The sequence below is a fragment of the Vigna unguiculata genome, chromosome 8 (genome assembly GCF_004118075.2).
Source record: "Vigna unguiculata cultivar IT97K-499-35 chromosome 8, ASM411807v1, whole genome shotgun sequence".
Lineage (NCBI taxonomy): Eukaryota > Viridiplantae > Streptophyta > Magnoliopsida > Fabales > Fabaceae > Vigna > Vigna unguiculata.
In genome coordinates, this window is record NC_040286.1 from 18,706,771 (window position 1) to 18,730,989 (window position 24,219).

A 24,219-nucleotide genomic window follows, 5' to 3' on the forward strand; every position below is an offset into this window, starting at 1 on the left:
ACAAATAACAAGAGAGTACTCAGAATTTGAGAGAAAAATGCGCATATTAAGATTCAATGTCTGATGGGTGGCATTGACAAAGTCCTACATGCAAAGAATAATCATTAGGCCGGCCATATACGAGTAATGATTTGGATTTGGACCTTGTTTTCGATGGTTCTTTGATTTATTAGCGTATATTATATTATGGGGGTTAGTTGAAAGCTGTTTTCTCTTGTTATTGAGGAACAAGATGTCTTTTACTGCATTGGCTTTACTTAATTTGTAAAGTTGATTGATATATTATGTTTAGGCTCAGAATTTGTAAAGCTGATTGATATTACAGAAAAAAAAAATTTCATATTAATTACTTAAGATAATGAATTATAAGATTATTTTTAATTTAATTTTAATAAAAAATTAGTAAGTAATTAATTCAAAAAATTAAAAACAATATTATTAAATTATTTAAAAAATATATATTCACATTATATTATTAGTTCTGAGTGCCATATGAGTTTAAGAATTTATGTATTTTCAACCTTTTTCACTAATAAATCTTGACATTAATATTAATGTTACTTTTAATATTTGTCCTGAAAAGTTGATTTGATATTCAGTAAAAAAAAAATAGGATTCATCTCCTATTCTATAAGTTTAATTATAAATTTTAAGAAATAGTTTGTGAAATAATATTTAGATAAAAATTTGAAAACATTAATTGTAAAATATTACTTTTAAACTTAATATAAACAAAAATAAATATATTTTACTCATTATTCAAGTTAAATTTTAATTATAAACTTTAACATCGAATCCCATTGACAATGTTTATTAATACTTTGAATATATAAAACTAAAATCCTTTCAATATAAATTAAAAACTAAAAATTAAAAAAATATAGGTTTATTGCAATATAATGTACAAATATGAATTCTATTATATAATTAAAATTATTAGGTTTTAATAAAATAAAATAAGAATGAAATATCTATAAATCTAAATAATACAAGAATGAAACATACATAAATCTTATGTATAAAGTATTTTCTATTTCATTAATGTAATGAAGAAATGATTTAAAATGATATTGACATATATTTTATATTTCTATTATAGTAATTTTAATTCCTATGACCTAATTTATCTAATTTTTTCAATGATATTTTAGAATGAATACATAAATTTATGAAATTGTTTAAATTTACCAAATTATATATATATATATATATATATATATATTATACAAAATAAAAATATTAATTTTTTTACATATAATAAAATAAGAAAATTTAAATTTATTTTACAATCAGTATTTTACCGGATAATTTTTAAGTGAAAAAGTCAAAATATTTTTTTATATATAAAATATCTAACTTAGTTATAAAATATTCAAATAAAATTTAATTATTTTATGATTAATTTCTAAAATTATTGTATGAAAATAATTATATACTTTTTATTTTTTATTATAAAATATTTAAGATTTTATTTTATAAAGTTAAGTTTTAAACAACATTTTATATATATATATATATATATATATATATATATATAAAATAAAATGAGTATACCATAAAAATAGAAAATCAAGTATTAAAGATCACAAGAAAATATTATCTTTCGAATTCTATGAATTTAGAAAACAAATTTAAAATATAAAATTTGAGTAATATTGATATTATTATTAATCTTAATAGTATTATTATTATTATATGTAAGACCCACTTTAATTCTGTCTTAAAATTTAAGGACCTCTCTTAGTCAGTTGGGCCTAAGGCTAGCCCATAGGGTATCCCAAAACCTCTAAACCAGCCTAACCCTCTCATGTTTTGCCCACTTTGCAAAATCATCCCAAAATCTCCTCTTCTCTTTTCCCCTCAAACAGTGCTCTGCTAGGGTTCGAAGCTCATTCAGATTCAAGCCAGCTCAACCTCAATCTCTGCTCCACGTAAGTTGTTCTTCTGCTCATGCTTTTTCTTCTCCAGTTTGTTTTCGTGGTTCCTGTTAGGGTTCACCGTAGTAATCTCGTTTTCATTCTGTGCAACTGTTCTCAACTCTTGAGTATGCTCCTAGAGCTGTTGGGTTCGTTGCCGTAGGTGCATGTGCTTTCCACTAGCATCTGTCTAGCTGAGGGAAGCTGGGATTTTTCATGCTTTTATAAATAATGTGCTTGTTTTGGTTCTGTTGGGTGCTCTTGATGATTTGATATGCTTTTGATGGTGTGAAAATAATCTGTGTACTGTTTCTGGATGATTTTTTTTTTGGCTTTGCATGCGTGAGAGCAGGTGAGATCTGTATGCTCGCCTAAGCAAGCTGTTTCTCGCCCAAACGAGAAGCTCTCGCCTAAGCGAGAATGGCAGTAACTCGCCCCTTTGGTTTCAAGTGCTCGCCTGAGCGAAGGCCTCTCTCTTGAGCGAGATGGGATAGCTTGAGCGAGAACTCGAAGTACTTTCTGTTTTCAATCTCGCTTAAGCGAAAGCTTTTCGCTTGAGCGAGATTGACAGTTGTTAAATGCTTGTATCTCCCATGATTGATTTGTTTACTCTTTTAAAGCATGAAATATGATGCCAACGTTTTATACAACGTGCTTGTGTTTTCTTAAATTTTTGCTATTTGGGATTTTGTGTTTTTACATGTTGAAACCAGTGAAAATCTGTCAGTTTAGCTTAAGCAAGGGATTTTAGCTTAAGCGAGATCGGTCTAGCTTAAGCGAGAATTTCTACCTTAAGCGAGATCAATCTAGCTTAAGCGAGAATTTCTAGCTTAAGCGAGATCAGTCTAGCTTAAGCAAGAATTGCTGTAGAATTTTAATTCCTTACTTTAACTTGTGGATTGATTCAATTACTTTTAAAAGCATGAGGAAAATGATTATGCATGAATGATATGGCTCATGGGTTGGAAATGATAAATTTGGTATGATCTTAACATGTGATTTTATATGGGATGGTTGGTTGGCAAAGTGGCATGGTATTGATATGAAATACAATTCTATGTTCATGATTTGGAAGGTTGAGTTGGTATGGATTCAACATTGGATATAAATGAGGATGGGTTATAAAGGTTGGCATGAGATTATGTGCATGATAAATATTACTTGATTGATTGAGTATGATTGGTCTATGGTCAGTGCGTAATTCTATAGGCCTTTAGGTGAGACCTCATGGTCGTGCTTCAGTGGTCGGGACGTAATTCTATGACCCCTGTTAGTGGGAGTTCATGGTAGTGCCCCATTTATATAATTTGGTAAGGATTCAAGGTAAGGTTGCATCCTGACGCTCTAAGGAGTCAATTAGTCTCACATAGAGTGGACTGACTCTTGTGGTGAGAGTAGTAGGAGGCCTGAAACTCATTAAAGGCTAACCTTGTGTGTGAGAGATTGAGACATTGTAACACTTGTAACACTCAGCTCGGGGATGAGCAGATAAATCCACCACAAGTGCAAGCATCCGTTGAATTCAACTAAATTATATGTATCCGGATGAGTCGTGTCTGAGTCTTAGTGTATTGTTTGAAAAGTCATAACATGATTGGTTGGCATATGCATCTTGAATTGTGAAATTGTATATAACCAGTGGCGGATCTTCAGCCAAAAATTTGGGGGTGCCAAAATTTTGGTTGAATTACTCTTTTGGTCTATCTTTTCGTTCAATTTGACTTTAGTTTTTTTTTTCGTTGAATTTTCTAAAGCGGAAGAAAGATCTTTCATAAAAAATTGATATTAAGATTATGTCAATTACACCAACAAATCAAATAATTATTCTTATTTTCAACTTCAATTTTAATGAAAAATCTGATTTAAGAAATTTAACGAAAATGAAAAATTTGCATCATGTTTTTAAAAATTGAAACTAAATTGAGACAAAAAAATATAAAAAACTGGAGGACCAACTTGATATTTTTGAAAGAAAATAAAAACCAAAAAAATAATCTCAAAGATTTTATATAAATTAGTAAAAACATTGTATTTCACTTTTTTCATCATAATATAAAAATAAAAAAATTATAATTATTGTTATTATTATAATTATAAAATTAAATATAAATCATTTTTATAATTTTACTATAATTAATTTTTATTTATAATGATTAAATTTAAAAAAATAATCAAATAAAAAAATATTTAAATTACATAAATAATCATTTAAAAGATAATATTAATAAAATAATTATTTTTATTTAAAAAATATTTAAAATATAAAATTAAAAAATAAATGTGAACAACAAAAACACTCTTACTTATTTATAAATATAGATGTATATAAATTTATTAAAATATTAAATATATAAAATATATTACAAATATTAATTTTTTTGAAAAATATATTTAAAATTATATATTAATAAATATAAATATAAAAAAATTGGGGGACGATGGCCCCCCTTAGTCCCTTCGTAGGTCCGCTACTGTATATAACTGTATGAAAAATTGTTTTCTACTATAGCTTACCCTCTTATTTGTGTATGTTCTATTGTGTGATTTTCTCTTTTTGCGATGATCATCAACTTGTTGATGTGAGTAGATGTGAGTAGATGTGAGAACTTCCTGTGGTCATCAGGGTGATGGAGGTTCCGCTGCATAGTCTGCTTGGACTAGATTTCCGTTTGTTTGGGATTTTCCTTAGGGGGCTATGACCCATGTATTTTTTTGTCTTTGGGCTTTATTTCTGATTACCATTGAGTTATCTTTATACTATGTTATTAGCATCGTGGTGTGCCTTTTTCCTATTCGAATTCCTCTTGGCAAATTATAAAGAATAATGTCTATACTCCAGAACCTTAATACTGTCCTACGTGACATTCCTTTAATTAACCTTATTAATTAAATGGGGTGTTACAATTATTAGTAATATTAATAGTATTATTATTAGTAATATTAATAATATTATTAATAATTCATTATTATTATTAGTTTGATATTATCGGTTCATCACTTTAAAAAAATCAATATTAAAATAATTGTATTGGTAACGAGTGATAACAATATTATTGATAATTGTTTTTAATTATTATTTTTAAATAAAACTTAATTATTTTATATTTATTATATTATCTAATTTATTATTTAAATATTATATATATATATATATATATATATATATATATATATAAATAAAGTATAGCACTCCAACAATAGAATTGTATAAAAAATATTTATTTAAATATAATAATTATAATAATAATAAGGGTTAAATATGTTTTTGGTCCCTCAAGTTTTAGTGAATTTTGGAATTAGTCCCTCATCAAAACTTTATACCAATTTAGTCCTTTATCTTTCAAAATGAGTGAATTTAGTCCTTTTAACCAATTTTTGTTAAGTTTATCTGACGTTTCAAGCACATTTCATGATAGTATTTAAGTTAACATTGAAGCAAAAATGTGTCAAACAGTGTAAATAATTTAAATACTATCATGAAATGCGCTTGAAACGTCAGATAAACTTAACAAAATTTGGTTAAAAGGACTAGATTCATGCATTTTGAAAGATGAATGACTAAATTGGTCAAAAGTTTTGATGAGGGACTAATTCCAAATTTCGCTGAAACTTAGGGACCAAAAACATATTTAACCCTAATAATAATATTAACTTTTTTATTTAACTTAAAAAAAAATAAAAAGGAACCCGTGTGTTTTGCACGGGTCTAAGTCTAGTACTAAAGAAGAGTAAGCACTTGGGATGCACAATATAATTTTGCGGTTATAATATTAGTTGGTCATCCATGTTAATAAAATAATACATGTTATTTTAATGGATATATGCGTGACACTTGTTTAAAGGAAGAGATTGTTATTTTTATGAGAGTTTCTTTTTCTTTCTTAGCACATGAAGATCTTTTTCATTGAAAAGAAACACAAAACCAATAGAGTTCCATTTCACAACAGCAATGACAGAAGAAATTGACAATGGCATGCAAATGAAATCGACAACATGAACCTTTTTCTCTGTCCAGTGTGGTTCTCCTCCCATACCCTTTATTCCTGGCTTCAAACTGTAACCTCCAGCCCAAGGCAAAAAGAGAAAACTCACGAGATTAAGCAAGGTTTCTGCTTTCTACCTTTTCTTGTGTCCACCGTAAATGTTACTGAACTTCCATAAAGTTCCACACTAAAGCGAAGATAAAATGACGATTTATACACATCCTTTGCTTCCAACAACAAAAAATGGTGAGGAGTTCATGATATAAAAAAGACAATATTTAAGTTCTAGATAACTCTAATACATTAATTTTTAAGTAAAAAAGTTGTTCCAGTATGCTATAACTATACATCATATCTTAATTAATCGTGATGCTTCAGTAGTTAATCCCAACAACATCAGAGTAGAAATAAACACAATCATTGCATTCTTGCTTCTTACAACTCCACAATATTTCTTCACTAAAAAAGACTGTCTCTGTTCTTAACATTCTCAATAAACGATGAATCCCTCCAAACCCAACAACACAAGCATTGACATTGAACCCTCAAACAGAAGAGTGTCTTTTGCTGAAAACAACCCAAATGAAGAACAGCAACCCCACCAGCTCCAACCCATAAACAGCAGTGTTCCCTTGCTCCTACAGCCATCATATGCGAGATCAAAGTCCATGATCTTCGATGAACTGCGAAACTTTCGCATCAGCCTCAAGTGGTGTGCCCTTGACCACTCTTCATGCATTGGAAAACTCATATCCTACGTGACTTTCATCTTCTTCACCATCCTTGTTCCTCTTCTCACGTCTATCTTCGTTGAAATCCCTACTTCCGCACCAGAAGATGACCCCTTCTCTTTCAACAAGCTTGTTCAACTACCAGAATCTGGCCTCGCCATTATTTCCTTCTTTACAATCTCCAGTTTCTTCAGAAGGTATACTAAAACAAACACCTCACCTCATCCTACGCGTATATGTGATATTTTTGCATAAATAGCTTTATACATTGTTAGTTATATTATTGGTTAAACATCTTTTGAACTTGTTTTTCCTCATATTTCTTTCTTTCTAATCAACTTCGACTTCTTCTTTTCATCTACTTTATCACCGTATCTAATTTTTCTTTGTAAGAACTTCTAGGAAAAAGGAGAAATTGTCTCCATATAATTAAAACTACAATAATTATAGTAAGGAGATAACAGTTATTATGTTTTTATTTTATTGCTTTTTAATTTTATAAGATGAAATGAATAACACTTAACTACATGCATATATAAATTAATGAAAAGCATGCAATACTAGGCTATTTAATAATTTCTTAAAAGGTATATACTATTATAATTCCAATATAAGTAATACCATTAAACCTCAGGAACTAGAATCCTGTCCGTTAACATTTGGAAAGATTTTCAAATCTAAGTCAATTGATTCAATGTAAGAAAACAAAAGTTGAAATACATCTTGCAATATAAAAGCACTTGAAATCAAGGTTACAAGAAAGTAATTAGCACAGTTTATTTATTAGAAAATCATTTTAAGCATACTTCAATCCTAGAAAAATTATTATTGTTGTACAGAAAAAGTTTATCAACATTCAATATATATAAATATAGAGAGAGTATATTTATGTAGGATGTATGTGATAAGAAGAGAAATAAAAAAGAAGTATGTAATAAGTTATATGGAATCAACAAAATTGAAGGTTAAGAACAGAAATGATTTGAGGGATGTTTGTGATGCAGGTATGGGCTTAGACAGCTTCTGTTCCTAGACGCTTTGCAAGAAGACACAAACTATGTTCGACGCGGGTACACACGAGAGCTTGAGAAGGCATTCAGATACTTGACATACATAATCCTACCCTCGTTCTTGGTGGAGCTTGTCCACAAGATTATATTCTTTTCAGCAGTGAAGATCTCAGGAGCAGACTCAAGACCCGGGTTTCCTCTGAACTCAATCGTGTTTGTGTTGGTGTTGGTGTGTTGGGTTTACAGAACAGGGGTGTTCCTGTTGGTGTGTGTGCTGTTCAGACTCACATGTGAGCTTCAGAAGCTTAGGTTTGAAGGGGTACACAAACTGTTTGAAGGGTGTGGGTCAGAGGCAGGGGTGATATTCAAAGAGCATGTGAGGATCAGGAGACAGTTGTGGGTCACGAGTCATAGGTATAGATTCTTCATAATTGGATGTGTCGTTACCATCACTGTTAGTCAGCTCGGTGCTCTGCTCCTCGTTTTGGCTTCCAACTCTGATAAGACCTTCTTCAATTCTGGTGACCTTCTGGTAATAAGCTCTACTATTCATTAATTAGCTTCTTTTTCAAACTACCCCAATTACAATTTTCAATCACAATTTTTCCATGCAGATTTGTTCGGCAGTGCAACTGAGTGGCTTCTTCTTATGCATTTTGGGAGCAGCCAGAATCACGCACAGAGCACAGGGAATAGTCGCAATTGCCACAAGATGGCACATGCTCGTCACCACTGCATCTGCTGAATCAGAGCATTGCAAATCTCAGGTGTCTGAGGGCCTCGCTAGTGACACTGATTCTGATGATTCCTCCAACATACACGTATCAGTCATCCCGCCACAACTTTCATCTTTCCAAACCCGACAAACTTTAAGTGAGTTTTTATGATGTTCTAATTGAAAATGAGGCTTAAACTAATCTCTTTATGATGTTCTACTTTTACAGTAACATATTTACAGCACAATCACGGGGGAATAACGGTGTATGGGTATTCACTTGATCGAGGATTGCTTCATACTCTATTTGCCTTCGAGTTTTCCCTAGTGCTATGGATTCTGAGTAAGGTGGTTGTGTTGGCCAAGTAACCAAGTAACCAAGTATTCAAGTCTAAAAGAAGCCTTTGCATGGACCAACGAACATTATAAGGATATCTCTTCTAGTTGGCTCCATTTTTTTTGTAATTATTAATTTTCAAATTACTTCAATTGCACTATAGTAGCTGTTATTACAAATATCGGGTGAACACAACAATACTATCTTATCTCCAACGTCTCTCATGTAGTCTAGTAGCATCCTTATTAGCTTTTGTTCGTCAAACAATGGTCGTTTTTGTCTTTGATGTTCGAGTAGTGGTTACCTTTTTGTGTACTCAATCGATGGGGAGATATATGTATGGCAAATTAAAATGGTCACATTTTTATATTACTTTTATTGGAATGTTTTTTCTATGGCCTATATGTTAATCACACATCATCTTTAATCTTAGTTAAGTGGTTACCTAATACAATTAAAATCAATTTCTTGTTTTGAGATATTGTCAGATTCGTGTTGACAAAACCTATATATTTGTCCGCTGCTAATTAATTTTAAACAAAAAATAACGGAAAGAAAGTATACATGGTAGGTCAAACAACTTAACAAAAAGCAAGTTGTTAGGTAGAAACGAGATGCAGAAAAAACTAAACTGAAGGAACAAAACTAATTGTATTTCACAGTCACATTTTACAAAGGAATGAGGTATATATATATATATATATATATATATATATATATATATATATATATAGCCACACATTCAAAACTGAAATTACAACATAAACTTAAGAGACGTTTTATTTAACACCTAATAGCACTGTGAGGTATTTAACTTAATACCTAACACTCTTCCTTAAGTCAAATTGATTTTGACATTAACAATGCCAACAACATCTCTCAACCAGCGAAACCTTTCTGCTCTAAATGCTTTAGTGAACAAATCTGCCAACTGCAATTCAGATGTGCAGTGTTCAATTTTCAGTTTTCCACTACATAGTGAAATTGTGTCTTAATATGCTTGTTACTTCCATGTGATGCTGGGTGCTTTGCCAAATCAATTGCAAACTTGTTATCCAGAAGCAACTTAGCTTTGCTTGACAGTTCCACATTCAATTCTTTCAGCACCATTTCCAGCCAGACTGTTTGACAACTTGCTCCTGAAGCTGCAATATACTCAGCTTCACATGAAGATAAAGCCACCACAAATTCCTTAGTTGAGTTCCATGAGATTGGAGCTCTTCCAAGGAAAAAGATATACCCAGTAGGACTCTTCCTATCACTCCTATCTCCACACCAATCTGATCAGAATATCCAACTAATTCCAATTCTGAATTAGTTTGTCCGTTTGGAAACAGAATCCTGCACCCCATTGTCCCTTGTAAGTATTGTAGAATCCTTTTGGCAACATACATTTGTGATTCCTTTGGATCTTGCATGTATCTACTTATAACACCAACACTAAAACTCAAATCTAGTCTAGAATTGCACAAATACCTTAAACTCCAAACCATCCTCCTATAATTTGTGGCGTTAACGAATTCATCATCAGATTCTGGTTCCAATTTCAGTCCAGCCTGTACAGGTGTGACTACAGGGTTACTATGCTCCATTTTAAAACGTTTCAGCAGGTCTCCAGTGTACTTGGTTTGATGCATTACAACACCATGCTTTGTCTTAGTAAACTCAATACTAAGGAAATAATTGAGCTCACCTAGATCACTCATTTCAAACTCACTTTTCATCTACTGTTTGAATTGGTTGATTGCTTCGTTGTTGCCTCTAGTAACCAATAAATCGTTGACATACAAACATACAATCAACTTATTGTTTACGCCAAAGTCAGCTGGAAGGCTTCGTATGTACACACCATATTCTAAACTACACCTACCGAAACCAAGCAACCTAAGAAACTGATCTATCCTCTGGTTCCAAGCTCTTGGAGCTTGCTTCAAGCCGTATAGGGCCTTTCTCAACTTGTACACTTTCTCCTCCTGTCCTTTAACAACAAAACCAAATGGTTGTCTTACGTACACATCTTCTTCCAAAAACCCATTTTAAAAAGTTTGCCTTAACGTCCAACTAATGCATAGGCCACTAGAAGAACACAGCCAAAGATACTATTATTCTTACAGTTTCTATCTTTGCTACTTGAGAGAAAATTTCTCCATAATCAACCCATGGTTTCTGTAGAAAGCCTTTCACCACCAATCTAGCTTTGTATCTCATTATCTCCCCTTTTGGATTCACTTTCACTTTATAAACCCATTTCAAGTCTATAGGTTTCTTTCCATACAGAAGATCAACTAATTCCCAAGTCTGGTTCTTCTCAGTTGATGTTATTTCTTCCTTCACAACATCCCACCAATTGTTAATAGCTGCTGCCTCAACAAAACTCACAGGTTCAGATTCTGCAATTAGTGCAAAATGTACCAAGTTACCTTCTGTTGTTATATCAACATCATGTATCACCTCATAATCACTTAGATGAGATGGTTTCTGGATTGTTCTCGATGACCTCCTTATGTGAACCTCTTGATCTGCTAGCACCACCCCAATATTGTTTTCCTCTATTACAAGTGTAGGCTAAGTAATTGTCTTCCTGTGTTCTTGTTTCCAATTCCAAATAGAGGTTTCATCCACCACCACATCTCTACTAATATGTACTTGGTTTGTTTCAGGATCCAACATCTTGTAACCTCCTGTTGAGTGGAAACCAATAAGGATTAGACGTGATCCCTTATCATCCAGCTTGCTGCGGTGTTGGTAAGGTATGTGCTTGAAACAAAGAGACCCCAAGACTCTTAGTGAAACATTTGGTTTTACCCCACCCTAAGCTTCCTCTGGTGTAATCCCTTTCAGCCTCTTTGTAGGTGAACGGTTAAGGACATAGATTGCTGTCAATGCTGCTTCTTCCCATGGTTCTTTTGGCAAACCTTTAATTTTTAACATGCATCTAATCATATTCACAAGAGTTTTATTCCTTCTCTCAGTCACACCCTTGTGTTGGGGTGTGTATGGAGGAGTAATTTCGTGTTCAATCCTAACTTCTTCACAGTATTCTCTAAAATCCTCTAAGGAATACTCTCCTCCCCCATCAGTTCTTAAGAACTTAAGCTTCTTTCCACTTTGTCTTTCTACAAGTTTCATGAATTTCTTGAACACCAGAAGTGCTTCATTCTTTCTTTTCAACAAATATACCCACATTTTGCGTTAAAACTCATCAATTAATGTGATTATATACTTGCTTCCTCTAAGAGTTTCTACTTGAAGGGGTCCACATATGTCTGAATGGACCAACTCCAACTTATCAGCCGCTCTTTGAGGAACAATCTTACAAAAAAATTTCTTTGTTTGTTTACATTCTACACATTCCTTGCATACCTCTTCAGGAACCCCCAATTCTGGCAACCCTTTAACCATATTTTGTTTTTTCAATAGACACAGATATCTGAAGTTCATCCTAACACAAAAAGTTCTATTTTAAGATAAATCAGCTTGTAGCACCAGGTGCTCTTGGTGATCAAACATGCTTAACCTATTGTTCTTCATGGTAATATGAAACCATTTCTACAATAGATTTCCCAAGCTCAAGAGATTTATCTTCAAGCTGGGTACATACAACACATCTTCTACCATGACTTTTGTAAGACCCGCTAAATTTAATTAATTAAATAAATAATTAATTAATAAATGCGGGTAGTGGGAGTCTTTATGACATTAAATGTTGAGTATTGTGACGTGCAAAAAGTATTAGTTCAAGTGGTTGAGAGTACTTGGTTATCTTGAGAAGACTTGGGTTCGAGTTTTGTGTATGTCATTTGTGTTATTTAATTGATTATTCTTTTAATATGCTTGATCATGATGAGTGGTAATATAATCCTATATTTATAGGAATTATCACGAAACATGAATTGGTTGAATGGTAGTGCATTGATTTGACATTGGCATGGTTATGGGTTCGAGTCTTGGTAGATCCAAATTAAACTTTCCTTTTGCTAAAATTAGTTTTGGCATGAATGTAAAAAGGCAGAGAAACCCTAGCTGACAATGGGCAGCCAAGAGGGGCTGGAAAAACAGCCACTAATGGACCTTGAAAGGCAATTAAGTTAGCTTAATGTCATTTTCGTTTTCCTTTCATCATTGCTAATTAAGACACCATTAAAAGACCAATTTTGAGTGAGAAGAAAGGTTTCTAAGTGTGTCATTGTTGAGCAAGGTGAGGAGAGGAAATTGAGAGATATCACTACATTTAGAGAAGAAAGTGAGTGTGGTTCATGAGAGGAGAAAGGGCTGCCATTGTTGATAAAGGAAGACCTCTACACATATTAATTTTAAAGCAAGGAATCCAGGTTAGGGGAGCTGGAACCATTATTTTAATTCATATTGTTTAATTGTATGAAAAGTATTATTTATCTGCATGTACTTTGTCCAAACTGTGTAATTACGAGTTTTTGGAATTTTTCCAAAAACCGCTTGATGGGTGATGAACTGTCGCCAGACGACTCATCCTTGTTTACGTGATTCTGGGTTCCTGTAGAGGAACCGCCTGGTGGCATGACCCTAGCCGCCAGGCTACGCATGCCTGCCACCTAATTTTCTGGGTTTTGTTGGAACTGTCTGGCGGTGATGAACTACCGCCAGGCGATGTGAACTAAAATTGGCTCATTTTGGTTGTTTTGGGTTTTGGGTGGATTATGGAAGAGGAATAAGGGAGTTTAATTTGTTGTCTGAGTATTAGAGGTCTGTAATTATTGAATTACGCCGTGAGTGGAAATGAATTGGGAAAAAATATGAACTAATCATATTAAGGTTGGGAATTGGGGATTTTGATGGTTTGGGAGTGATTGTAATTTAATTACACTATCAAGTGTTACTGGATTTAGTTGAGTGAAGTAATCATACAACTATGATCAAGGTGAACTACATTATTGCGGAAATAGACCAAATAAAGGATTGAGAAAATGAGTGAGACTTAACAGGTGTTGGAAATTCTGGAATTTTTCCCATAACTGATGCACCGCTTGGCGGAAGGAAGCTTGCCGCCATTCGACAACAAAGAACGCAGTTATTGTTTTGCGTTTTGGGTGTTGGGGATGCGGGTTCGAATTGCATTGGATAGCTGAAATGAAATAGGGTCGTAAAGACAATACAGAAATATGCTATTATGAACACTTTGGAGGTTAGAAAGGTAAGCGTGATTAAAGGAAGTGGGTTGGGATTATATGTTTTTGTGTATTGATGGGCAGTTGAGATTGGGATTGAGTTATAAGAAGGTGTAGGGGCTAATGTAAGTTAAGTATAGGTAGGGTAATTCAGCTATATTTTTTAACTCTTAGGCAAATTAATCTTGCGTATGAATGAATGAGTGTGTGAAATATTGGAGAATAATACGTTGTGATGAAAGCAATCTTAGGACCATGTCTGGAAGTATGAATCATTGGTGAATTAGTATATGAGCCTTATATGAGGTGGTAATTTAATGAAATGAGGCCTTTAAATAGGAATTTCACGGATGATGGAAGATGAGAAATGAATGTAATATTTAAGGAAGGAATGTGCATGAAAAAGGATTATACTCACTAGGACTATTTCATACAGTAAGTGACTAAGTTATGATTCGCTGAATGAGTAGTAATGTGGGTGGTGTGTGAGTCACTATGCCTGAACTAGAACTAAAAACTAGTACTACGCGAGTACTGGTGTAGCGCCTGGCGGTGGTGTTTGATCGCCAGGTGATAGCTGCACTAACAATGGCTACTGGAACACGTGGCGCCTGACGATGAGGGTCATTCTGCCAGGCGATAGTTGCAGAGGTAGTGGGTGCAGAGGCGCTTGGCGCCTAGGGGCACGTGTCCCCCACCAGGCAGTCTGGAAGCATGTTTCGCTTGGCGGCTCTAAAGCAGCGCTAAGCGATAATGCAGAGGCCAAGCTTATGTTTTGCTTGCTTTGGATGTTTGTGTTCTACAAGGCTTTGGGAATATCTCGAAGATCGACTTACTAATGGTCCTTGAGTTGTGGCTCGGAACGTATCCCCTGAGTTGTGGCTCAGGATAAGGATTAAGCACGTGGCATTCCTTGAGTTGTGGCTCGTAATGACATCTCTTGAGTTGTGGCTCGGGATGGCGGATGAACACGAGGAACTCTTGAGTTGTGGCTCGGGTTGCGAGTGTTGCTGATGTGAGTGTGCGTGTTGTGGCACGTACGAATGAGTCTAGTTAGATTACCCTTCTCAGTATTAAGCTGACGAGTTTGGTAGTCTTAGGACGTTATGGACGGATGTGGTCTGTAGCATGGTTTCCCGCATGTGCTCTACCAGTTGTGGCTGGTAGGTGTGGCAGCAAGACATCTCAAGGTACTCATCAGAAGACGTAGATCACGGGTAACATGGTGATGGCCATGTGGTATGGAATCAAATGATGGAATTCCTTTGGTGTGTTTGTGGTATATATGATGTATACATGTATATAGATTTATATATGTTTATGTAATTGTAAGCTCACCCTATCTGCTTGTGTTTGGCGATGATCGTGTACGCGGTACACGGGAGTAGATGATGTTGCAGGTTGATCTGGTGAGGCATAGAGTCAGAGCGGGGCTAGTTTGGGAGAAAAGTTTTATCAAACTTTTAAATTTTATGTTTTTAAATGAATTGTAATCTTTTATATCCTCAAACTTTGATATTGTAATTGAGTTTTAAGATTATGGATTTTGAGCTACTTCATGATGAAATGAAGTTTTAATTTTCTCGCGTTTTTGGGAAAAGTCAATATAATAAATTATGCTTAATGATTATTTCTTTTTATTTTATTTTATTCAAATCCGTAATATCCGGTCGGGATGTTAAACCTTCCTTTCCATCGTCAAAACTAAAGACCACTCTCCCCATGCCTTCTATTGACAAACTGGTGTTGTCTGCAAACCGAATTTGACCATGAGTTGATTCGCTCATCCTTACAAACCTATCCTTTTTTCCCGTCATGTGTGTTGAACATCCTGAATCAACACACCAGGACGTGTCTTCCGCGATCTCCTTGTCAATTTGTGCCATCAGAATAACGACTTTTGAATCTGACTCATCTTGGGCAATATTCGCGTCGTTGGTGAACTTGTTGTTCGATCCTTTTCCATTTCTGCATTCACGAGCAAAATGCCCCAATTTCCAACAGTTGCAACATCTCACTTTTTTTTTGTCAAATTTCCAGAGTTTTTCTCCATCTACATTTTGCTTCTTCCCTTTTACGGGTTCTACAGACTCAGTTTCTTGGATCTGCTCTTTCCGTTTCTTACCTCCTTTCTTCACTCCTTTGGGCTTACCTTTGAGTGCAGATCTCATTTGCAACGCTTGCTCTTGAATACACTTTCTTTCATTCAACCTATATTCATGCACTTCCAGTGAGTGCTTAAGTTCCTCCATCTCCAAAGTTTCAAGATCTTTGGTCTCCTCTATGGTTATCAGTAGATGATCAAACCTCGGTGGTAGAGACTGCAAGACCTTATGCACCACATGCTGATCAGAGACATTCTCATTACATGTCTTCATAGCATTTACCAACACTTGAATCTTATCAAGATACTCTACAATTGTTTCATTCTCTTCCATCATCAGAAATTCGAACCTCCTTCGTAGTGCTTGCAACTTTACTTTCTTGTGTTTGTCTCCATCCCCATAAGTCTTTTCCAAGATCTCCCACACTTCTTTGGCAGTAGTTGCCTTGCAAATCTTGTTAAAGATATAGGGGCTTACACATTGATACAACAAGAACTGTGCCTTGATATCTAGCTTCTATTGTTGCTTGAAATTCTTCTTTTCTTCCTCAGTTGCCTTGCTGCCTAACTCTCCTACACCTTCTTGGATGATTTTTGCAACATCTTAATATTCAAAAATTGTAAGCATTTTCATCTTCCATTGATCAAACATGTTGTTGTCAAACACTGGCAAACCACCCTTTATGAGATTGCCCATTCTAGCCATTCTTTTGTAAATTCCCTTGACAGTACCACTCCTTCTTGAGGTTCTTCTATGGATTTGCTTGATTACGTAAGAAAACCACTCTTCTCTATCGAAGAATCACTCTTTTCACACGAATTGCACTGGGCCTTATAACTACTCATAGGTTCAATCGGAACCTGGCTCTAATACCACTATTAGCTAGAAATGAGATGTAGAGAAAACTAAACTAAAGGAACAAAATTGATTGTATTTCACAGTCACAATTTACAAAGGAATGAGGTGCATATATATAGTCGCACACTCAAAACTGAAATTACAACAGAAACTTAATAGACATTTTATTTAACACTTAATAGCACTTCATGTATTTGGCTTAATACCTAACAAGATAGAATACTAATGTCCCAAGAGTCGTTCGAACTATATAACCAAATAGTAAGCAATGTGCTGGAATATATAGTATGAGATAATTTTGCCTTGGTTTTGAAAATAGCATCTATAGGTCGGGGACCTAATTCGTTTAAAACTTTAGATGCATGGCAAACGAATATAAGGTTTACAAAAATTGTTAAGTGATAATGAAATAGTTGTACAGTGAGTGAAGGGGAATGATATGAAGAAAAAATTAAAAAGGTTGAAGCAGGACTAAAAGTATGGAATGAGGAGGTATTTCGTAATATAAATCAAAGCAAAAAATAAATCATTAGGAAAATTATTTTGGAGGGAGGGTTTTAAGAGGTTTTGGTTGGAGAGTGATTCTTCTTATTTTGTCATGATTTTCTGGATTAACGAGTGATTTCTTGAAGTTTTAGAGGAAAATGACATCGATGCTTATAGTTTTTATAAACACAATAATTCAAAATTTCTCATGTTTTTCGTGAGGAAAATCATTATGCTAATAAGTTTGCTAATTTAATTTTGATTCATAAAAAACAATACATGTGGTTTAATGGTTTAGATTTTTTTCATAATAGGTATAATTTACCTATGTTTCAAAATTTTTATCCTAAGTTTGATTTGATGTTTTCATGTTTTGTATTCTTTTACTTTTTTTAATACATTTTCATATGATAACAAATGATTGTTGAACTTTTCGATGTCATCGTAGTTAAAATGTATATTATTTTTACTTGAAAATTTTTGGTGTATCACATGTTAATATATATATATATATATATATATATTGTGTTATAAACAGAAAAAATGTTTTTTTATTAACAATAAAATTAGTTGTTAGAATTTGTTTGTGGATTAATTTGAAAGAAAATATATATATTTAATGAATTGCAGTTTTAACATGATATCATATTTAAAAAAGCTTGTCAACGGCATTAAATATTATCATTTAGCACATTTAGCACTACCATGCGTTTAAGTTTGAGTTTGTATTTTCTTAACGTATGCAGTGTATTGCCATTCGCGGGTTTATCGGTGGTTGACCTGTAACGGGTCTCCCTGTCCGCATTTACTTGGCTACATGTTAAAGCCTCACCCCTAACGTAAATAACAATAATGACTCTTTACCTTGGTTTTTATTCGGTGGTCACAGCCACACGCGTATTCAACTCTCGAAGAGTTATGTTATGACCAAAGAGAAAAAAATGGTTTTCGTACTGCAGTACAACAATCGAAACGTTTTTTCCTTTTTTACACTTTGTAGTACAGCAACTTGAGCTTTGCGTTGCACTAGTACAATGAAAGTTGGTGAAGTGTTTGTTAAATTAGATGGCATATACCCTTTTTTTGTTTCTTTTTTCCTTTTTAAGCACCGGCATAAATATTGCACTGTATTGCGAATCTTTGTGCAGTCTCTCTTATGAGGTTGATTGTGACAAGATTATCAAAGCCTCGGGAGGGTTTGGGAGATTCTAATTTGCCCCATTTTGAGTTTACTCATCACAACAGCACGCACACCAAACCCCGCTGTTTGGTGGTCGTGTACAGCGTTCGGAGGTTTTGGATTCTTCAATTGGGGAAGGTGATGCATGTACATTTTTTCTTTTCGGATCATTCGAGGTTTGAGTTCTTGCGACGACACTGCTTTCAATTTCCACCATCCTGTCGTTGAAGTCCATTCTTTTATCACCCAAAACGAAAATTTGAGGTATGACATTTGATTTTAGCTTATTTTGAAAAAAGTATTTGTCTTTCTTTCTACTAGATTTTGAGAGAATTTTTAAAGGAAATATTTTAAATTTATCTGTTTCCATACATGTGTGTGCCTATATGGCACAAAAGGAAGAACTTTTTGTCATTTCTTGTGTTTCTGTCACTTTATTTCTTATAATGAAGTGGGTGACTCGAATTTGCTCCTACAAATTATAACTTGTTACCCCATTTGGATTGGAGTTTCTCTCTTTGCAATATATGGATACTTCTTAAAACAGAGATGCTAAAGAGGAAAAGAGGATTTTCTCATTCTTTTGTTCTGTATCACTTCAGGTTTTATGAAGATGTATTAGTCATATCTATTATGGTTCATCAAATCTACATTTCTAAATTGTGACTTATTGCGAGTTAAATATAGATACCAAGTTAGATGTAGCAGGGTAGACACTTGAATGCAATTGTTTCCTTTCTAACCGTGTCACTTAATTTTTTTTTTGGAAGATTGGTTCAATGAGCACTTCAAACCACGAAGAACTAGAAGAGATTCAGAACTGTGACAGTGATGACATTGAAAAGGCTGAACTAGAGAAGCCAGAGGACCAGAGTAGCATGGCATCATGGAGAAGTCAGATCACAATTCGAGGACTAATAACTAGCTTCTTCATTGGTATCATTTATAGTGTAATTGTGATGAAGCTGAATCTCTCAACCGGACTTGTTCCAAATCTGAATGTTTCAGCTGCTCTCCTTGGTTTTGTGCTTGTTAGAACTTGGACTATGCTGCTTGAAAAAGCTAATGTTGTTACAACACCTTTCACTAGACAGGAGAATACCATAATTCAAACTTGTGCTGTTGCATGCTACAGCACTTCTTTTGGAGGTGAATTCTATAACTTTTTGTGTATATGAATGAATAAGTGATTGTGTTTGTTCATGTGGTTTTTGAACTTTTACTTGATTATATGTAGGTGGTTTTGGGTCTCACCTCTTGGGTTTGAATAGGAAAACGTATGAGCAAGTAGGGGTTGATACACCGGGGAACACTCCAATCACCAAGGAGCCTGGAATTGGCTGGATGACAGCATTTCTCTTTGTAACATACTTTGTCGGGCTAGCGATTTTGGTTCCTCTTAGGAAGGTATTTCTTGTAATGAATATCCTTCAATGGTTGTTATTTTCAATGTAGATGTGATGAAAATTCTGTTTCATGAAGAATTTGGTTGGGAGGAACTTGAATTGTGTTGGTGCGTGATCTGATCCAATGTATGATATTTAACAGTTGATGATCATAGATTACAAATTGACTTATCCAAGTGGAACTGCTACAGCCGTCCTTATTAATGGGTTCCATACTCCAAAAGGAGATAAGATGGCAAAGTATGAATAAGCTTTTATGTTTCATCTTCAATCGTTTTGAAGTTAAACATAGTAAATTTGTAGATACGTATAAAACTAGTTTACATCTTTCACAGGAAGCAGGTTCATGGTTTTATGAAATTCTTCTCGTTCAGTTTCCTTTGGTCTTTCTTCCAATGGTTCTATGCTGGTGGGCAGCAATGTGGATTCGTTCAGTTTCCTACTTTCGGATTGAAAGCATGGAAAAACTCGTGCGTGCTTTCATCTTTCTTCTAGACTGTGAACCATGAAATAATTGCCCTTCATGATTAAATTGTGTGAATTCTGCAGATTCTACTTTGATTTCAGCATGACTTACGTTGGAGCAGGAATGATTTGTTCCCATATAGTCAACTTATCCTTACTTTTTGGTGCTGTTCTCTCTTGGGGCATTATGTGGCCATTGATTAGAGGACTAAAAGGACAATGGTTCCCTGAGAGTATATCAGAAAGTAGTATGAAGAGTCTTAATGGTTATAAGGTCAGAAATGAACTTGGACTCTCGAATCTAATTTGATCTAAGTTCTTCCATTTCTGGCCTTAAGTAACCTTCCCCTATTTCCTTGATGCAGGTTTTTATTTCCATAGCCTTGATCCTCGGTGATGGGTTGTACAATTTTGCCAAAATTTTGCTTTTTACCGCCACAAATATCCATGCCAGCATGGAAAGGAGGAATAAAAAATCACGTAAGCTGAAAGTGGTTTATAGTTTGTGTAAGTCATAATTGAAAACGAATACAATATTGGGTGCAGTTTCAATTTCAGATAAGCAGAAGCAGCAGGATCATGATGATATTAAACGCAACGAAGTGTTTGTAAGAGAAAGCATTCCAATGTGGTTAGCATTGTCAGGGTACATACTGTTCTCTGCCATTTCTGTAACAGCAATCCCTTTCATTTTCCCTGAGGTGAAGTGGTACTATGTGGTGGTTGCGTATCTTCTAGCACCAACTCTAAGCTTCTGCAACGCATACGGTGCTGGCTTAACTGACATGAACATGGCCTATAACTACGGCAAAGTGGCTCTCTTTGTGCTCGCTGCGTTAGGTGGAAAAAGCCACGGCGTGGTTGCGGGACTCGTGGGTTGTGGCGTGATCAAGTCTCTGGTTTCCACCTCTTCTGACTTGATGCAAGATTTCAAGACGGGTCATCTCACCTTCACTTCCCCTCGATCCATGCTTCTTGGTCAAGCTATTGGCACAGCGATAGGTTGTGTTGTTGCTCCTCTCACATTCTTCCTTTTCTACAAGGCTTTCGATGTGGGGAACCCAGACGGTGAATACAAAGCCCCATATGCCATCATTTACAGAAACATGGCGATTCTTGGTGTGGAAGGCTTTTCTGCGCTTCCCCACTATTGTCTGAAGCTGTGTTGTGGGTTCTTTGCATTTTCTGTGGTAGCCAACTTGGTGAGAGATTTTAACCCCAAAAACATTGGGAGATGGATCCCACTTCCAATGGCAATGGCTGTGCCCTTTGTTATAGGTGGATACTTTGCTATTGACATGTGTGTGGGTAGTTTAATTGTGTATGCATGGCACACACTAAAACCCAAGAAGGCTACTTTGATGATTCCAGCAATTGCTTCTGGTTTGATCTGTGGAGATGGACTGTGGATTCTCCCTTCATCTGTTCTTGCTTTGTTTAAGGTTCGTCCCCCAATTTGTATGAGATTCTTGCCAATGGATTAGAACTTCACTTTGCAAAGATGTAATCAAATTATGTGTCACATGTCACTTTTTAGGTTGCGGAGAGTAGAATAATTATGAAAACTAGTGCATGGATGTGTGTCCTTTTTTATCATTTTAAGTAATTAATCTAATTTAAATGAAACGAGAATATAATTATTTTAATTTGAAATGTAAAAATTTAAGGTATAATTACTTATTTAAATTTGAATTTATATATCAAATCACTACACTTAAATATTCAAATTATTTTAATTTTATAAGTGAAAAAAATTTAAAATATAAAAAATTACAAGGATAAAAATGTAATAAATAAAATAATTTGAGTATTTAAATGGAGTGATTTGATGTATAAAATCAAAAAAATTATTTTAACATGTATATATAAGTTGTAATTAAGCTTATTTACTAATTTGTTCTCAAATTGGAGATGACAAAATTGAATTGTTTTAAAAATTAGGAATATTAAATTGAAAAAAAAATTAAAAAGAGAAATAAATTAAAAATAACCACGGTCATGTGACACGACTGTAAATTTTCACGTGCCACGATGGTAACCTGACACGTGACAATTTATATACTTTTAAAAGAAAAATTAAAAATTAGAAAAAATTTAAGATTTCACAGCTTGACACGTGTACCTACACGTGTTAATTTCAACTTAACGAAGATGACTAAATTGAACCTTTTCAAATAATTCGAGAACTAAATTGAATCAACAAATAATAAGGGGACCAAATTCAACCAAACAAATATTAGAGAAACTAAATCATTAATTAAACCTAAATTTATATCATTTAAAATAGGATAATGATATTTTTTTCAACAAAGTTTAAAAAAAATTATTTTTCAAGACACCAAACATTTTTTCTTCTCTTTCAAAGTCACATTAAACACTTATTTCATCCATTGAGATGTCACGTGTGCATTATCAAAATTTTGTCAACAAAATTTGTTAAAAATATTTTTCCTTTAAAATATTATTACATCTAAATCAACAATAACTTAAAAGGATAAAATGTTAAAATGATTATTTAATTTAAAAGTAATCGATTAAAATATAAAATTGAAGAAAATTGTATATTAGCAAAAGAGATATCATTATCATGATGTTACAAATGTGTTATCACAAAATATTCATGTAAATGGCCTGTAGCCTTCTTTCAATTTTATTTGTGAAGGTCAAAATTATAAATATTAATAGTTAAAAATGTTACAAATAATTTTTTTAACGATTAAAATAATCGTTAAAAAATATCACAAAATATATTAAAGACATTTTGTGACAAAAATATTCAAACTTTGTGTTGTTAAAAAAGAAAAAAACTGTTAAAAACATCACAAAATATATCACATTTTGACGGTTAAAAACAGTCATAAAATATTTCAAATCTTGAAAGTTAAAATTTGTCATAAAATATAACACATTTTGATAGTTAAAAAGGATCACCAAATATATCATAATATATTTTGGCAATTAAAACCAACACAAAATATATAATATTTTAATAATTAAAAATCGTCAAAAAATGTTTAAAAAAATATATATTTTTTTAATTTTTGAAAATTCTAAAAATATTTATTAATTTTTATCTAGGTTCAATTTCAAGTTTTATCTGTAATCAATCAACATATAAATAAGTATGAATCAGAAAACGTGACATTTTACAAGAAGCAGTGGCGGATCTTGACGAAAAGTGTTGGAGGGGCCAAAGTAATATAATTTTGAGATCATTAGATTCGATAATTAGTATAATGCTTCAAAAAATGACTTATTAGTATAATACTTCAACATATGTGAAGAGGTAGAATCTATCTTGTTTTAGTCAATAATTTCCTTTCATCACTCTTAAACGATTCATTTATTCTTCCATTCTTTATCAATATACCTTTTTTGTAAACAATACTAAAAAATAATTGATCATAATCTAATAAAAAATTAAGACACGTAATTATTAAAACAAAAATATATTCATTATTATTAATACATAATACATTATTATTTTTTCTATATTCATAAAAAAAATGAATATACAAAAAGCTCATGAGATAAAAAAATAATGTTTTCATTATCAATTAAGACAAGGGACGAGAAAGGAAGAAGATAAATGAGAAATATAATGAGTTTATGTCTAATTTTTTATCTTTAAAAACAAAACAAAAAAGACATATGAGAGTGAGAGATTATTACAATTTGTGAAAAACTAAAAAGACAATGAAAAGGAAAATAAAAATTATGTCAATAAATATTTGGTTTAATTACTCTTTTAATTCATGCTTTCCTTTAAAAATGTTAAGTTGGTCCTCTAATGTTTTTTTAATCTCAATTTGGTTCTGATTTTTGAAAAACTGATGTAATTCGGTCTTTTACGATAAATTTCGTTAAATTCCTCCAACCAAAT

At 33.3% G+C, this 24,219-nt stretch overlaps 2 protein-coding genes across 4 annotated transcripts; both read left to right on the forward strand.

The window, feature by feature from the left end:
• The first annotated feature begins 6,285 nt into the window (after window positions 1–6,285).
• LOC114194007 lies at window positions 6,286–9,056 on the forward strand. The gene is made up of 4 exons (XM_028084031.1): window positions 6,286–6,827; window positions 7,635–8,172; window positions 8,255–8,513; window positions 8,585–9,056. Exons 1-4 carry the CDS (start codon window positions 6,400–6,402, stop codon window positions 8,722–8,724), a joined length of 1,365 nt encoding a protein of 454 aa, XP_027939832.1. The 5' UTR covers window positions 6,286–6,399; the 3' UTR covers window positions 8,725–9,056.
• A 9,106-nt stretch (window positions 9,057–18,162) lies between these two features.
• On the forward strand, window positions 18,163–21,932 carry LOC114195264 (metal-nicotianamine transporter YSL3-like). Of its 3 annotated transcripts, none has more exons than XM_028085668.1 (8): window positions 18,163–18,729; window positions 19,236–19,614; window positions 19,703–19,872; window positions 20,014–20,111; window positions 20,207–20,341; window positions 20,421–20,610; window positions 20,702–20,816; window positions 20,883–21,932. In XM_028085668.1, the coding sequence occupies exons 2-8, from the start codon at window positions 19,245–19,247 to the stop codon at window positions 21,818–21,820; spliced, it is 2,016 nt and encodes a 671-aa protein (XP_027941469.1). In that variant the 5' UTR covers window positions 18,163–18,729; window positions 19,236–19,244; the 3' UTR covers window positions 21,821–21,932. The 3 variants fall into 3 exon arrangements, with proteins under 3 accessions (XP_027941469.1, XP_027941470.1, XP_027941471.1); XM_028085669.1 differs by having other exon boundaries at window positions 18,164–18,729; window positions 20,895–21,820; XM_028085670.1 differs by lacking the exon at window positions 18,163–18,729 and having other exon boundaries at window positions 19,252–19,401; window positions 19,502–19,614.
• The last annotated feature ends 2,287 nt before the right edge of the window (window positions 21,933–24,219 follow it).

Coding starts and splice junctions, on each gene's coding strand:
- LOC114194007 (XM_028084031.1), top strand. CDS start 6,400: ATGAATCCCTCCAAACCCAACAACACAAGCATTGACATTGAACCCTCA. Junction 6,828..7,634: donor ATCTCCAGTTTCTTCAGAAG/GTATACTAAAAC, acceptor TTTGTGATGCAG/GTATGGGCTTAGACAGCTTC. Junction 8,173..8,254: donor TCAATTCTGGTGACCTTCTG/GTAATAAGCTCT, acceptor TTTTCCATGCAG/ATTTGTTCGGCAGTGCAACT.
- LOC114195264 (XM_028085668.1), top strand. CDS start 19,245: ATGAGCACTTCAAACCACGAAGAACTAGAAGAGATTCAGAACTGTGAC. Junction 19,873..20,013: donor TTTTGGTTCCTCTTAGGAAG/GTATTTCTTGTA, acceptor GATATTTAACAG/TTGATGATCATAGATTACAA. Junction 20,611..20,701: donor AGAGTCTTAATGGTTATAAG/GTCAGAAATGAA, acceptor TCCTTGATGCAG/GTTTTTATTTCCATAGCCTT.